The sequence below is a fragment of the Vespa mandarinia genome, chromosome 11 (genome assembly GCF_050613455.1).
Source record: "Vespa mandarinia isolate Hongniang chromosome 11, ASM5061345v1, whole genome shotgun sequence".
NCBI classification, from domain to species: domain Eukaryota; kingdom Metazoa; phylum Arthropoda; class Insecta; order Hymenoptera; family Vespidae; genus Vespa; species Vespa mandarinia.
Window position 1 is genome coordinate 2,229,881 of NC_140820.1, and position 15,467 is coordinate 2,245,347.

General features: G+C 30.8%; 2 protein-coding genes across 7 annotated transcripts; one reads left to right on the forward strand and one right to left on the reverse strand.

Moving 5' to 3' along the window:
- Nucleotides 1-56: 56 nt before the first annotated feature.
- LOC118441146 (peptidoglycan-recognition protein LE) lies at nt 57-5,877 on the reverse strand. 3 transcript variants are annotated; one of them, XM_035865164.2, is made up of 5 exons: nt 5,138-5,872; nt 4,081-4,288; nt 3,562-3,990; nt 1,378-1,545; nt 57-991 (listed from the first exon to the last, which is right to left on the reverse strand). In XM_035865164.2, exons 2-5 carry the CDS (start codon nt 4,277-4,279, stop codon nt 471-473), a joined length of 1,317 nt encoding a protein of 438 aa, XP_035721057.1. In that variant the 5' UTR covers nt 4,280-4,288; nt 5,138-5,872; the 3' UTR covers nt 57-470. The 3 variants fall into 3 exon arrangements, with proteins under 3 accessions (XP_035721057.1, XP_035721056.1, XP_035721058.1); XM_035865163.2 differs by having other exon boundaries at nt 3,562-4,288; XM_035865165.2 differs by lacking the exon at nt 1,378-1,545 and having other exon boundaries at nt 3,562-4,288; nt 5,138-5,877.
- A 2,557-nt stretch (nt 5,878-8,434) lies between these two features.
- LOC118441254 (transcription initiation factor TFIID subunit 4) lies at nt 8,435-15,239 on the forward strand. Of its 4 annotated transcripts, none has more exons than XM_035865398.2 (10): nt 8,435-9,332; nt 9,624-9,902; nt 11,102-11,218; nt 11,591-11,923; nt 12,018-12,164; nt 12,233-12,495; nt 12,614-12,780; nt 12,894-13,024; nt 13,122-13,304; nt 13,454-15,239. In XM_035865398.2, the coding sequence occupies exons 1-10, from the start codon at nt 8,475-8,477 to the stop codon at nt 13,730-13,732; spliced, it is 2,757 nt and encodes a 918-aa protein (XP_035721291.1). In that variant the 5' UTR covers nt 8,435-8,474; the 3' UTR covers nt 13,733-15,239. The 4 variants fall into 4 exon arrangements, with proteins under 4 accessions (XP_035721291.1, XP_035721292.1, XP_035721293.1 ...); XM_035865399.2 differs by having other exon boundaries at nt 12,021-12,164; XM_035865400.2 differs by having other exon boundaries at nt 9,624-9,839; nt 11,099-11,218.
- Nucleotides 15,240-15,467: the final 228 nt, after the last annotated feature.

The following is a 15,467-nucleotide window of genomic DNA, read 5'->3' on the forward strand; positions in this document are numbered from 1 at the left end:
AGACACATACACACACGCATATTTATGATGTACTACACGCGAAAGAAGTTTCTTAAAAAAAAAAAAAAGAAGTTCAAGTACGAGGTATTGAGATGGTTATATTGGCACTTACGAGTGACGAATTTTAGCGCGCTATAAAATGAAACATGCTGACGCGCTAATAACTCTATAATAATTATTATGTATGAATATGCATCACGGATGCAATCGACTTTATTATATTTATTGTATATTTTATCACATATAATGTATCGTCCAGAAAATCGTTGGAATGATCAGTTTAACGATTACGAGCCATTGACAACAACGAATATTCTTCGTTATATATACATAAAAGAGATAGAAAAGGAAAAGGAAAAAAAGAAATGGACAATAAAAAAAATAATAAGTAGACTATATAGATAAACTTATTTGTGCGATATGTTTGAAAAAGTAAAAGAGTTCTGTCATTAAAATCGCGACTAAGGTATTTAAGGACGAGGTACCCAATGAGGCCATGTTTTTATGATGCTGTAAAGTGCATCACCAGGACTTAAAGTTTTCGATACTTGTCGATGGCCAAGTAATTTATAATCCTTAGCAATTTTTCCGGCTTTAACGCCTAACTCGATGATCCTCTGAGCAGCGTGTAATTGAGTCTTCGGTGGTACTACAGAGTTGAATGTACCGATGAAAGATATTCCTATACTTCTATTGTTGTAACCAAAGGCATGGGCACCCATATAATCCCAACTGCGTCCAACGTAAGCAAGACCGTCACCACCAACGAGAAAATTATACGCTATGTCCGACCACTTTCTTGATTCAATGTGAAAGGTCTGTGCAAATCTCACATGTAAAGTACATTCCGATTGCGTCGTACAAAATTCAGTGGCTGTGTGGCTGATGATAACATAAGGGACGGGTAGTTTCATCTTCGTCAAAGGTTGCGTTGGTGGCTGTGCTCCCCATTCGTTTCTTTCGACAAATCTTACATTGTCTATTACAACACCTAAAATGAATTTGTTTTTATTTAGATAACGATACTCCTTCATACTTTTACTTGGTGAGTCAATATTTTTTTATATCACGTTGGTGCAGCAGAGCAATCAATTTTTGAACTATTATATTTATTAATCTATAATGTTTCATATTAATAATAAAGATAGATAGTTTCATTGATGCTAGTTATATTGGTAAGAATATTAGTAATAGTAATAGTAATTAATGTAATCATTATAGCGATAAAACTAAAGTCTTGATAAGAGCGATCATATAACAACTGTAGAAACAAAAAGACAACGATAATCATATACAACACACGTATATATAAACATCTCTTATAATATATATCTTATAAGAGAAATAATTTTTTAATTACGAACGTCGATATATTACCCTCGAGAGAAGAATCTGGAATTTCCGGGAAAATTGGAGTCGGTAGGACATCGTATCTACGAGAAGTATTTGTGAGAAGTACAGAACTCACAACGATCATGGTCACAAGAATTAAGGCTATTGTACACAAAAGTGCCGCGCATCGCCACGTCCATAGCCATTTTGTTACTATAAAATAGCGATAAATTAAAAAAAGAAAATAATGTTACAATAGACCAGAATCATTTTATTTGATATTTTTTCACCAATCAATGTGAAAAAGATATAGAAAATTTTTATGTATTAAACGTTGATTATTATCAATAAAAATGATTATGCCTATGATCCGGACATGCCAATCTTTTCTTTACAAGTTCAGTAAAATTTGAAATAATTTACATACGAGAGAGATAAACACGTTTTATGAAAAGGAACTAATCGATGAAATTCTACGTAATTATAGTGCATGTTTGAAAATAATCAATTAGTACAATATTAGTAATATAAATTGAAATATTCTAATGGAATTTCTATATATTCTAGAATATTCTATATATAGAATATTCTAATATTCTATATATTCATTACGATAGAAATGAAATTATTGAAGATAGAATTTTAATTTTTAATCATATCGAACAGACACAACCTTTTTAATTATTCATAGAAAACACATTTTACTTAGCTCTCTGTTCCATTTTTATCTGTTTCATTACACTTCAAAAAATTCATGCACTTTTTCACTGAATTAATCCTTTCCCAACGAAATCTAGAATATTTTATTGGCAAGACACTTTTTTTCTTTTACTCCGTACTTAATACTCCGTATTAAATTTTACGAAGGGGGGGGGGGGGGGAAGTTAAAACAATTATTATAAAGGAGTTATTAAAAAATTTACCGATTTCTGACGAGGTAATACGATTCCTGATAGATTTGATTGGTTGATCGATCTCTATAGAAATACAAGAATCACATGGGCAACAATACACACTACATTTTTTACAATAATATTTGTACGAACAATATTCAAAGAAATCAAACATGACGGAGACAAAAGAAAAATTAAATCTATTAATAAATCGAATAAAAATGTAAAACACACTTATATACGTTATTCTTTAATAAAGCGTTTTCACTTTTCGAACACGTTCTAAAGTTACGTTATAAAAAAATCTTCTGTCATATAAATTTTTATATAAAGAACCGTGTTACATAGTATTTGTCTACCGGAAATTAGATCGAGATAATACTTAAGACCCATTCAATAAATAAAATCGATAACAAATTTGATTGTATATTACCATTTACGTACGTATTGGAATTATCACATGTTTATTATTATTATATTTTCTGTGGAGCTTGAATCTGTGTCACGATTTTAACTTTAATCCATTTCAATTAATCCATTAACTCTTTTTAATACTTAAAGAAATGATATAAATAGCTTAGAAATAACTGTTCGGATTGTTTTTTCCGCGGCCTTTATCACTGAAATATTTTATCGTGGCGTCAAAAAGATAACGTTTTCTTTGAAAAAAAACCCCTAGATTAAATTGCACTTAATAAATATTCTTATTGAAGCTGTCTCTTTATACCGTTAAAAAATAAAATTTTGACGATATAAATGAATTAAATAATTCTTAATTAAAATGATGAGAAGGATAACAGTTATCCTATTTACTGTAAAAATCATGCACATCTGTACCCTTCGTATCACCTTGGTATCATATCTTTCATTTTTGATACTCAATTTATTCCGAATAAACACACGTGCGTAATGTTTAAGTTCGTAAACTTCGAAAAACCGAATCGTTACGAATAGAAGCCTAATTTATATTGAAGATGATGATATCTACCTCATAATCATGATTCTCTCGATACTTAATATATCTATATATATATATATACATATATATGTAAATGATTAAGAGAGCTAATATGACGATAACAAATAATTAAGTGGAACAGCTTTTCTCTCTCGTCGAATACGTCAGTAGTATTATAAGAAAAATTCTCAATTTTGTCTTCAATTATCATATATCTTGTTGCGGAATAATCACATAGACGCATTATATTTATATACATCCGATAATACCATACATCAAATTTTGGCATGCCCGTAATATGAATGAACGTAAAATAAATAAGAAAACAAACGCGATTATTATTAATATATTTATCAAATATTATCGTAAAACAATCACCTCTATCGTAATCGTTCTTTTGTGATAAAATCGGCCTGTTTAGACCAAGATCCGTTTTGCTCGATGATAAATCGGAAGCATTAGCGTCTGACGAACGTGCCCCATCATATTCGGTCGTTGTTTCTTGGCCCTGCACCGAAGTTGGATTCGTGTAAACGAATTGCTTTATTGTAACTGGTCCTTTGTAAAAGGTCTTGTTACCAAGATGAACGTTCGTTGAATTTTTCACGCATATATCACCAAAAGTCGATGGATCAGCATTCGGTAAGATTACGTTACCGTTTGGTACTGCCACCTGTTGTTGATGATGTTGCACAATAGTGGATACCGGTAAATCGGTCTCCCATCCTTCTTCACCTTCTTCTAAATCGGTATCATCATCGTCCTCCTCCTCTTCCTCCTCCACCTCCTCCTCCTCCTCTTCTTTTTCTTCATTGTCCGCATTATTTTCACAACAAATAACAACATTATTCTTATAATCTATGTCACTGCACTGCGTAGAGATATCGCCGATATTACCATTGCAATTGGCTACCGCTGTTGTGATCACAGTATTATTATTTTCCTTAGTCGATTTTAATTGATCGAATTTAACGCGACAATTGGGCGACTCACGTGACGATTCGAGTTGAGATGATACACTGATTATACGATGATCTTGTTCTTTTTGATATAAATTATTGTCTCCTGTTTGTTGGTGCTGTATCAGTGTCACCATACCCGTTTTCTGTACAAAGATTTTTGTTAAGATTGCTGATGTTTCGTTGTAAAAAAGAAAGAGAATGAGTGAGTGAGTGAGTGAGAGTGAGTGAGAGAGAGAGAGAGAGAGAGGGAGAAAGAGAGAGAAAAAGAGGCAAATGTGTGTATTAGAAAAGTATACAAGTGTTATAATATACGTAACTATAGTTTTAATCTGGAACTGCATGATCTCGATAGTTTCCCCTCTCCTTCTATCTCACCTTTCTCTTCTCTTTTAATCACAAATTTAATGTAGAATAATGCCATTGCAAAAAGGGATATACTCAATTATGAAAATTTCTATAATAGTACGATATATTTATCGTAAATATTAATTTTGCAAAGGTGATTTATATTGTTAGAAATTTTTAAAGAAATTTGTAATATCTCGTCGATGTGTTATTGCAGTAAATAAGAAGAGAGAAAGTTTTCCGTATTTTACTGATAAATCTAATTAGTCATTAAATATGCTTCATTAATAGGAACTAATTGTATAGTGATTCACGTCAATTTGGAATTAACATGAAACTTGATATTTCTCTCTCTCTCTCTCCCTTTTTCTCTCTATCTCTCTCTCTCTCTCTCTCTCGACATATATATATATATATATATATATATATATATATATATATATATTATGTATATGTATATATATACACCGCATTCTCTTTTTTATTACAATATACTCACTATATTACAAGAATAATATCGAATTTTCGATTACTCTTTTTTTTTCTTTTTTCTTTTTTTTTTTTTTTAAAGAAAAATAAACAGAATCTGTCACGGAACATCTTTCAAAAATATCGGATTAGGATGATTAAATTTAATCGATTATTACCTTGTGCAAATCATCATTCACATCGAGCGTGGCCACTCCTGATAGATAAAATAAACGGCGTTGTGTTAATCGTTGTTAATAACTTTTTCTTCTTGATTTTTTCTTCTTTTCCCCACTTCCAACGATTTTCAATGATGGCGTCGTAAAACGTAGACGCATGAAACTAACACTTGTTAGAATCTCGACGATACTAACAGTTTCACTAAACGATTTCCCTTTCGAAAGAGTTAACACAAAAAAACTGAGACATTCGTTTCATTAGAATGATCTTTCAATACTGTCTGTCTTTGTTGATGATGCCACGATTTTTCGCGAAGGTCAAACTTGAGAATGTCGAATCGAGTCGAAAGACAACGAAGAGAAAGAGAAAGAGAAGAACGAGAGAAAGAGAAAGATATTGGTTATAGATTGTTATGAAGAGAATTCTGAAAAATTGTTCTTTCCTTATCACTAGTATTTTTATCTTTTTTCTTCTTTTCTCTTTCTATTTTATGTTTCTTCCTTTTTCAATCTTGATTGCGCGGGTTAATTTAAGTTTTCAGATGAAGAACGTTCGCATGAGATTGTATTTTCTCAGAAAAAAAAAAACTATTGCATTAAAATTCTGTTATATATTATTAACACTATGTCACACGATGTCATGACATTACGTATTCCACTTATACGCAACTAGATTCGTAAAATTTTACGATTATTTTCGAATGACAAAGCCATATGGTTTCATCTACCGGCCGCCATTATGTGCTACTAGCGACACCATACGAAGGACTTCGATGATCATTTTTCGAAACAAAATTCATCTAGGACAAATTCTGTCTTCTTATATTTTCTTTGCAGCTTCGATCTCGTTGTTTACAAATTGTCGTTCGAAAATACAACGTCATGATAATAAGAACATTTATTTTTCTTTCTTCTACTTTTTTTCTTCTTTCGATTGTACTCTGTTCCCAATCTGGCGGAATGAATTACGTCAGTGACGAATAGGCAATTTTTGTGACATCACGATTTTTTGATGATCTATTGTATCTATGTATATGTGTGTATATATATATATATATATATATATATATATATATATATATATATATTTAAAATCAATCGATGCTTGCTTTCATTTAATGATAAAAAATTATATTTATTGCGCACAATCATTTTCTTTCTCCATTTTCTATCGTTTTATATATGGTTATTTACTGTTTCTATATTTGATTCTGTAAGTTTGCATACGTATATATGTATATATGTATGTGGGCGCGTCTTTATGTGATCGCAAGATAAAGTTCGATGCGCATTAATTTAAATCGATATGATAGTTCAAAAAAATGTACTTTACTGCACCATAAAAAAATAGTAAAGAAAACTTACCTGTTGAATATACAAAGATTGTCAAAAAGACAATGAATAATAAATGAATATGAACAATTGTAGGCTTCATTTTTCGTCTTGATATTTTCAATGGTTTAATAAATTTGTTTCTTAGTATAGCGAAAATTCTTAACGTTTATATACTTTTTTACTTATCATTGGTAAAAATCAAATATATCGATGATAGATTAGATTATTTGTCGTACGTATATGCAGGAAGTAGAAGCTTAAAAGATTTAGTTACAATGACCTAATTAAGTTAAAATAAATTGATGCTAATGATATTCGCCTAAAAATAAGGTTCTCTCCCTTTAGGAAATAGATTCATTTGATTACAAAATGCGTGTTATGTATGATAAAGATGATTGGATAATTATCACAGAAATGTATGACTCAATGAGAACGTTGTTTTCACGAACTGAAGATGTGATTGGTAGAAGTATACTGCTCGTTGATTGGACATTCTTTACTTCATGCAAAAAACTCTTCGCTATGATTGGTTGAAATATTTCTGTGATACGCAATCATAGATAAACATTTGAAGTTGTTAACGCTATTTTAATGTTAAATAATAATTATTTTAATGTCAATTAACATTATATAAAATAATAATTAAATAACAATCGCATAGAAAAATAATGATTATTAATACATTACAAGTAATATGAACTTACGTACAAGATATGTAGAATTAATTTTAGAATACAGATTATCCATATGTCAAAGGTTATATTCTGACAATAATTATTATCAATTTGAGTATTTTGTTGCTGAAATATAATCTATGTGCAAGTAGAAATTATATGAAATGAAAAAATTGTTTTTTTTCTCATCTCATAATAATATAATTTCAAACATTCTAAAAAGTCTATGATTTAGATATTGAAATTTACATATTGTTATTTTTTATAAAGAATATGTCTTTTTATTTTACCTAAAGAATACTTTCTTATTCTATTTGTATATAATATACCAAGATTTATAATGTAAATTATTATATGAATAATAGTTACACACAAAGATTTATTAAAGAAGTAATTTTCTCTTATATTATTATATATTTAATCCTGTTTATGTATGTAATTTTTCCCCATCATGTTTTCTTTATGCTTATGAGATTTAAAAAATTATTATAATTATTGATGAAGGAAGAAAGGAAAATATTTGAATATGATATGCATTTCAACAAAATGAGCATAATTTGTGTACCATGTAATATTAAATAATATTGCATCAGTTACATGATAATTCATTTATGAAAATAACATTTATTATGATCATCTTTTATACATGTAAACTATATCGCTGTTATTTTTCTTTATTTCTATAATATAAAATCTTTTTATTTTAATAATATGGAATTATACACAAACACACAGGCATACATACACACACTACATTTCATTATATTATATATATACATTATAGAAAATCAAATTGTGTATAAATTGCGTATAGATTACTGAATGAATTATACATATATATTTTTGAATAAATTCAACTACGGCAAAGTAGAGAAACTCATAATGATAGAATAGAAATTACTATTATTAACGTTAATAAAAAATATATCAAGGTATACGAAAGTATTATCGAATAAACAAAGCAAAGGAGTTTGTGTGTGTACGAAAGCAAAAAATGGCCATTTTGGCGGGTGACGTATTTTCACGCCGTACATTGATAATTATGACACAAAACGGAGTTAGAGATATATTATTAATAAAAAAGATTGGAAAAATATTTAATAAATAATTCGCGCACGAGTAATACACTAAAAACCGTACGAGCACAATTACCGTTATTCATAATGACGATTAGTGTATGAACAAAGCGTGCGCTTTTAGCCGACGACGAACGGGGACACGTCGTGTAAAATTTTCAACTACGTTAGGGTGGGGGGGCCAATGCACCATGGGAAGAATTTGCGACAGACGCATGCGCAGTTCAGTTTACAGTTGGAGCTTGGAAGAAAATGGCGTCTGCTAAGTTTCTGGAGGAAGCTCTGAGTACGGACATTGATGAATCTGCAGTGAACGCGATAGTAGGCTCCCTCGAAACACAGCTGGTAACATCAACGCCAACCGTTTCTGGCCATCAAACGAGTTCTGCGACTGCTAGTCAACAGAATCACCAGGTGAACAGCGGTATTTCCAACGGGGGCACCATTACTGCGGCGGTACAACCACAGAAACATGGGGTTTCCAACGGTGGCGGTGCCACCCCTGTGAACAATCTTTTGACTCAAGAAGTTACAAAATCGATCACTACGAGTACTTTACTCCCAGTAAATGTGGTCACCTCGAACGCAGTTGCTCCAGGACAAGAACCTGTTAAGATAATATATCCTACGATCGGACAAGTTATTGCTACAACGGGAGTAGCAACGGCTAATAACAAGCTTCCTTTTCCTACACAAACTGTTGGGCAACTAGCTAATGGTACATTAGGTATAACCTCACAAGCAGTACTACAGACAACATCCAACGCTGTCTCAAACGTTGGTACTATCAGTCAAACCGGTAATCAGGCAGTAGCCGGAGTAAATAAGCAAACAGGTACTGCTTTAGTGATAAAGACTAGTGTAGCACCCGGTGGCATGGTTTCCGTCCCTATGTCTGTTCCTGTTTCTGTGGCTAGCAGTGTCGTTAGTACGGCATTGCAAGGCAAAGCTGGTGTAACACCGACTATAGTACCCAGCAATGTGCAAATTCTCAATGTTAACGCAATGAGACCTGGAACACCAGTGGCAGCTCAGCAAGCAGGAAAGCAAGTTGCACCAAGAGTGGTTATCGGTCAACACATGGTTGGGACGAAACCTGGAGCTCCAGGGGTAAGAAGAATATATTTTAAATACTATTACTTTGTTGAAAATTATTTCATAATATCTTGTTATGATTAATTCTTTTCTTAAATGTCGTATAATATATAATTTATATGTAAACAATGTATAAAGTTTCAAAATATATGTTTTGTTTTTATAGTATATAATACACAAATTTTAATAAATGTTATCTATAAGTAATTATCATTATATTTCTAAGAAATTTGATGAAATTAAATTTAATTTATGTATCTATATATAGATATATATTTATATATATTGTGTAATTTTTATTTACAGATCACATTACAAGCTCTACATGGTCTTCAACCTGGAACTCAAGGCCATTTATTATTAAAAACTGAAAATGGTCAGTATCAATTATTAAGAGTAGGACCAGCACCAACAGCGGGAACACCATCAGGTACTGCTGTTACTCCCAATAGTATCACAGGAAATGCAGTGGTTGCAGCTCCATCTCCTGGCACTACCTATCGCCTAGCCTCTGTGCCGGCTGTAAGTAGGCTGAACACTCAGTTCACTGGTCCACCACTCGCCACCTTAAGAAAATCTGTTCAGGTGACGCACTTTTATACCTGCTATAAGACTCGATGTAGTAGTTGTAGAAACTCATTGGTTTGTGATTTTAGTTTGTTGGAATGGTGTTCTATAGTAGACTATGTATTTCATTTCAATATTACAAGATTTGATTGCATTCCACTTCGTAAAAGTTTGAAATTATTTTTGTATTATAGATATTCTTTTCTTTTATTATAGATATTCGTTGATCATTATAAAATTATAAATCTTTTTATCATTTGGAAATGCTTGTATTTTTAAATATGCTATTTTCCAATATTATTAAAGCTTTTATAGTAACTTTGTTTTATTATAAATATGATAAGATACATTATTTGTTAATGCGATAGAATTTTGTTTTTCATTTACTTGCTAGAATGCTATTATTTGTATAGAGTAGTTTATATCTTTTTGCTATTAGTAGTGAGTTTGGTTATTTTGATATTATTTTTATGTATTGTATATGATACTGTTGAGTTTATTTTATAGGGATGTTAGAAGTTTAGTTGTAAAGGATTGTAAATTCAAATTTTTTACCAATCCATTTGGAAAGTAAATATATATAAATATATTCTGTAAATACTTTTTTTCATCATTGAAACTATTTTGATGGCAATTTTTTTTTTTAATTTATATAGCATATCAATCAATATAACAATATTATTATATCTACGTCATATTTATCTTTTACTATGGTAGTTCATGTTATTAATTTTATTGATTAAATATAATATTAAAAATTAGAAATATATACAATCTGTAAGATTTATAAAATTGCTAAATTTAAATACATTTGTCAAATATAGTACATTGTTCATTATCTTTACTAAGGCATTACAATGAATTTAAATAGAAAATCGACAAGAACCGAGTCTATACAAGGTACAAGTGCGTCTAAGATTATATATAAATCTTATTATAATAAACGTTTTTAATTGCTTAATACAAAGAAATATTTGATTCAGATTTATATTAAGTATACAATTTTTTGCGTGCATGTATATAGGCACACATGTATTATTTTATTAGTTGTAGTTATTTGATTACAAGAAAATGCACTATGCTAAAAGTAAATATATTTAAAAAATTTATCTGTTTATACTACCTTTTAAAGAACATATTTTTATTATAAAATAATATTAAACTGCCAATTGTATATATAATATTTATGTAAAAGTTTTTATTGTGTATTAAAGCAGACAGTGGCAGCTGCCATTACTACAGCAAATGCAACCCCTCCTACTCTTACTACCGCAGCTACTACAACAGCTACTCCAACTGCTACTACGGTTCAAACAGTTCAGACGCCGGCACAGGTGAGTTTATTTGTACATTAAATTATCCTATGAAATCTATCAAAAGAATATAAGTTATTGTAAAAATAGAGAAAAATATAATAGATCTTTCTTCTACAATTTTTTCTTACATAGAATAAAATGTGATAAACAGATTGTACAAATGATCTTTTAAAAAAAAAAATTTTATAAATCTGTTTATTTTAATATTTGTTACATTTTATTCTATGTAAAAATGTTATCAAGAAAAAGGCAGCGTGTAAAATTTCTTTGTATTTATAATAACTTAGAATATTTTTTCTGAATACATTTTTTGGAACACTCTCTGTATCAAAATTATATTCCTTACTATTTTTATATTCAAATTATCTATTATTTTTCTTTCTTTTTTAGCGTCAAACTACAGATAATACCAAAGAAAAGTGCCGTAAATTTTTAGCGAATTTATTAGAATTGTCTAGTCGTGAGCCTAAAGCAGTGGAACGAAATGTTCGAACTTTGATACAAGAATTAATTGACACTAAAGTTGAACCTGAAGAATTTTGTGATAGACTTGAAAGATTATTGAATGCGTCTCCACAGCCATGCCTAATTGGCTTTCTCAAGAAAAGTCTACCACTTCTACGTCAATCTCTTGTGATGAATGAATTAATCATTGAAGGAATAAAACCTCCTCCAGCCAATGTTGTTTTTTGTATTGCATCTGTGACATCAACGGTGACACAGGTAAAGTTTGTTTTGCATAATATGAGCTTTTAATGTTCAAATATTTTTTTTTTTTTTTTGTAAACATTTTAACTCTTTGTTTTATAATGTCTAGCAGCAAAATCAAATTAGACCAACAGCCGCCATCGCTCCTACAATTCCTGTTGCATCTACACAAACTACGCAAGTAAGAGTAATGACACCAATACCTACGGCCACAACAACAGTGCCGCGACCTGCCCAACCCGTACAACAAAGGCTGGTAAGTATTTATTTGATGTATCTTACAACTCTTATCTTGTAATTTGTATAAATGTCAATTGTTTTTAGATTCGCCCAGTGACGACTGTTGTACGCAGTCCAACTGCTTATGCTGTAAAATCAACAGTAGCTGTTACCAATATACGTCCTACTGCGCCTGTTGTTCAAAAGGCACCAACTACGACAACTGTTGTAAAAACAGTAACAACTGCTACACAAGCTAAAACAGTCAATACACCCTCTATTATTAACAGGACCATAGTGCCTTCTTTGGTGCCAAAACCCACTGCCAAAGAAAAAGAAAAGAAGACTTTTTCTTCGGCTGGATATACGTAAGTATTTCTACTGTATCATATGTATACATATTTATAATGATAATGATATGTCATTGAAATAAATATTTTGAAATGATAAAAAGACGAATATAGAATGTATTTTTATTTTACATAGTGGTGATGATGACATCAATGATGTAGCAGCTATGGGTGGCGTTAATCTTGCAGAAGAATCTCAAAGAATTCTTGGCTCGACAGAGTTTGTAGGGACACAGATACGTTCATGTAAAGACGAAATATTCTTACACATGACCCCATTACAACAAAGAATTAAGCAAATAGGTACAACTCAATGGTTATATAAAATATATATAATTAATATATTATTATTTTTATTTTATATAATCCATTGTACTGATGTTTTCAAAGGAAACATACATTTTTTTTTCCTTCAGTTTCTAATTATGGCTTAGAAGAACCTAATCAGGAAGTTGCTGCATTGATTTCACATGCTGCACAAGAAAGGTTAAAAAATTTGGTTGAAAAATTGGCAGTAATTGCTGAACACAGGATAGATCTTATAAAGGTAAACCAAGTTATTGATATTTATAATTAATATTAGTAGTTAATAAGATTATATAGATATTTGATTTATAAAGTGTCGTTATATGTATACTGATTAGGTGGATCCAAGATACGAAGTGACGCAAGACGTAAGAGCGCAGTTAAAGTTTCTGGAAGATTTAGATAGGGTCGAACGCAGAAGACATGAAGAACAAGAAAGAGAATTACTTCTGCGTGCTGCTAAAAGTCGTGCTAAGACGGAAGATCCAGAACAAGCTAAACTTAAGGCAAAAGCCAAAGAGGTATCTATGCAATGCCATTCTTTCATTTTCTTTTCCTCTTTTTTTTCTTTTTTTTTTTCTTTTTTAAATTATATACCAACAAAAGATCAACATAAACATAAGAAAAAAATTTGACGAGTCTCAGTGGTCGATGGTTGATTATTTTTCAGATGCAACGCGCAGAAATGGAAGAATTAAGGCAAAGGGAAGCCAATTTGACTGCTCTGCAGGCAATTGGCCCTCGCAAAAAACCTAAACTTGATGCAGGAGGACCTACTAATAGTCCAGGAAGTAATTCTAATTTGAACACATCGGTTACTGGATTGAACAGACAAATGCCAATGAGACCACGTTTGAAGAGGGTAAACTTTCGTGACTTATTGTTTCTTCTTGAACAAGAGAAAGAAACGTGTAGAAGCACAACGCTATACAAGTCTTACTTGAAGTGATGTTCTATGAAGGGCAGGAACTCAAATGATCCGCCCGACATATGGCGTCCTAACTACACGGTCTTGTGTGAGCTGGTCTCAATGGACCTGAATGAACAGTGCGACATTACACTGTATGTTGTATCGTACAGCGTTTCATAGTTTTTCGTACGATGAAATCCGCTGCGGATCAGCCTTGTGATATCGCATACATTCAAAATAACGTTACTTCTACCATGCTTCCCTACTGTAAATGACTGAGAAAAAATTTTTTAAATGTAATATAATAGATCGTTCTTTATTTTTCAACACGAGATCACATCAATGAGAAAGAGCAATGTGTATGAGCACATCTCTCGTCGTTAGTCTTGAATAGCCTTTATGGCATGGAGTAAATGTGATTAGCCATATATGAATATTGTTATATGGTGTGTGTATGTTATCATCGAGTGGTCACATGAGAACGAATGAATGTGTGTACATTGTCATGCTATATATATACCTGCTGCATTGTAATACTTGACCTATACTTTTGGACATTGTAGCGCTAATGTAAGATATACATGCGTGCAGGTTTTGTTAAAATAGTAAATCGTATTTTTGCAAATGATACAACATAATATGACACAAGCACATTGTCCAAAATGTATGGAAAATTTGTACAATATCTTACACGTAAATATCATATAGAGATAATTTCAATGTTGGTACAACAAAATATAGCTACGCTCCACAATAAGATGGAATTGTTATCAGTATATTATGTTGTAATCTACATTTTCAGTGTTTATAAAAAAAAAAAAAAAAAAAAAAACTAGCTGTTACGTTTTTTATTAAAGAAACATTTACAAAAGTAAGAATAATGATGAATATTCTTTCGATCGATGTTAATTTAATTATTTATGTTTCCTGTTTGGGATTAGTGCAGGTTCTATTTAAAAAAGAAAAGAAAAGAAAAAGAGAGAGAGAGAGAGAGAGAGAGAGAGAGAGAGAGAGAGAGAGAGAGAGAGAGAGAGAGAGAGAGAATTGTGCTTTGCATCATAATCGATTGAAAAAATTCAGAGTGTGTACCTGATTTGTATGTAAACAAAAAGAGAAAAAACAAATTTCAATGGATGTACACGGGTGCCTATATTATTGTAGATAATATCACAGTGCAGTTGACAGAAGAAGAAGAAGAGGAAGAGGAAGAAGAAAAAGAAGAAAAAGAAGAAGAAGAAGAGAAAGAAGAAGAAAAAGAAGAAGAATAAAAGTGTACATTTCTCTGAAGGTGCTCATGAAAGAGCTCACTGCACAGGCGCTTTGCATTTCGTAGATATGCCCAAGTTAATTTTATTTTGCGCGATTATAGTACAATTATTAGTTGTATACATGAATCCTCTGCGAAGGAATTTATTAGGTGCGTTTATTATTTTGGGTACACGTACTAATATGTAGTCAATTGTCAAGAGCAATATGTTTTTGCGGTGATAGTTTTTCTTTTTACAAAATGAGTTTATAACAAAGTTTTTCTTCAATCTTATATGCAGATGATACTCATGTATAATATATATATTATATATATATGTTACATATATATTATATATATATATATATTATATATATGTTACATATAGATGTTATGTATATATATTATTATGTGTATGTTATATATATGTTTTATATATATATAATATACATATATGTATATATATATATATATAACATCAGTCACAGTTACATACGTATTTCCATTGAACGAGGAGATACTGCATTA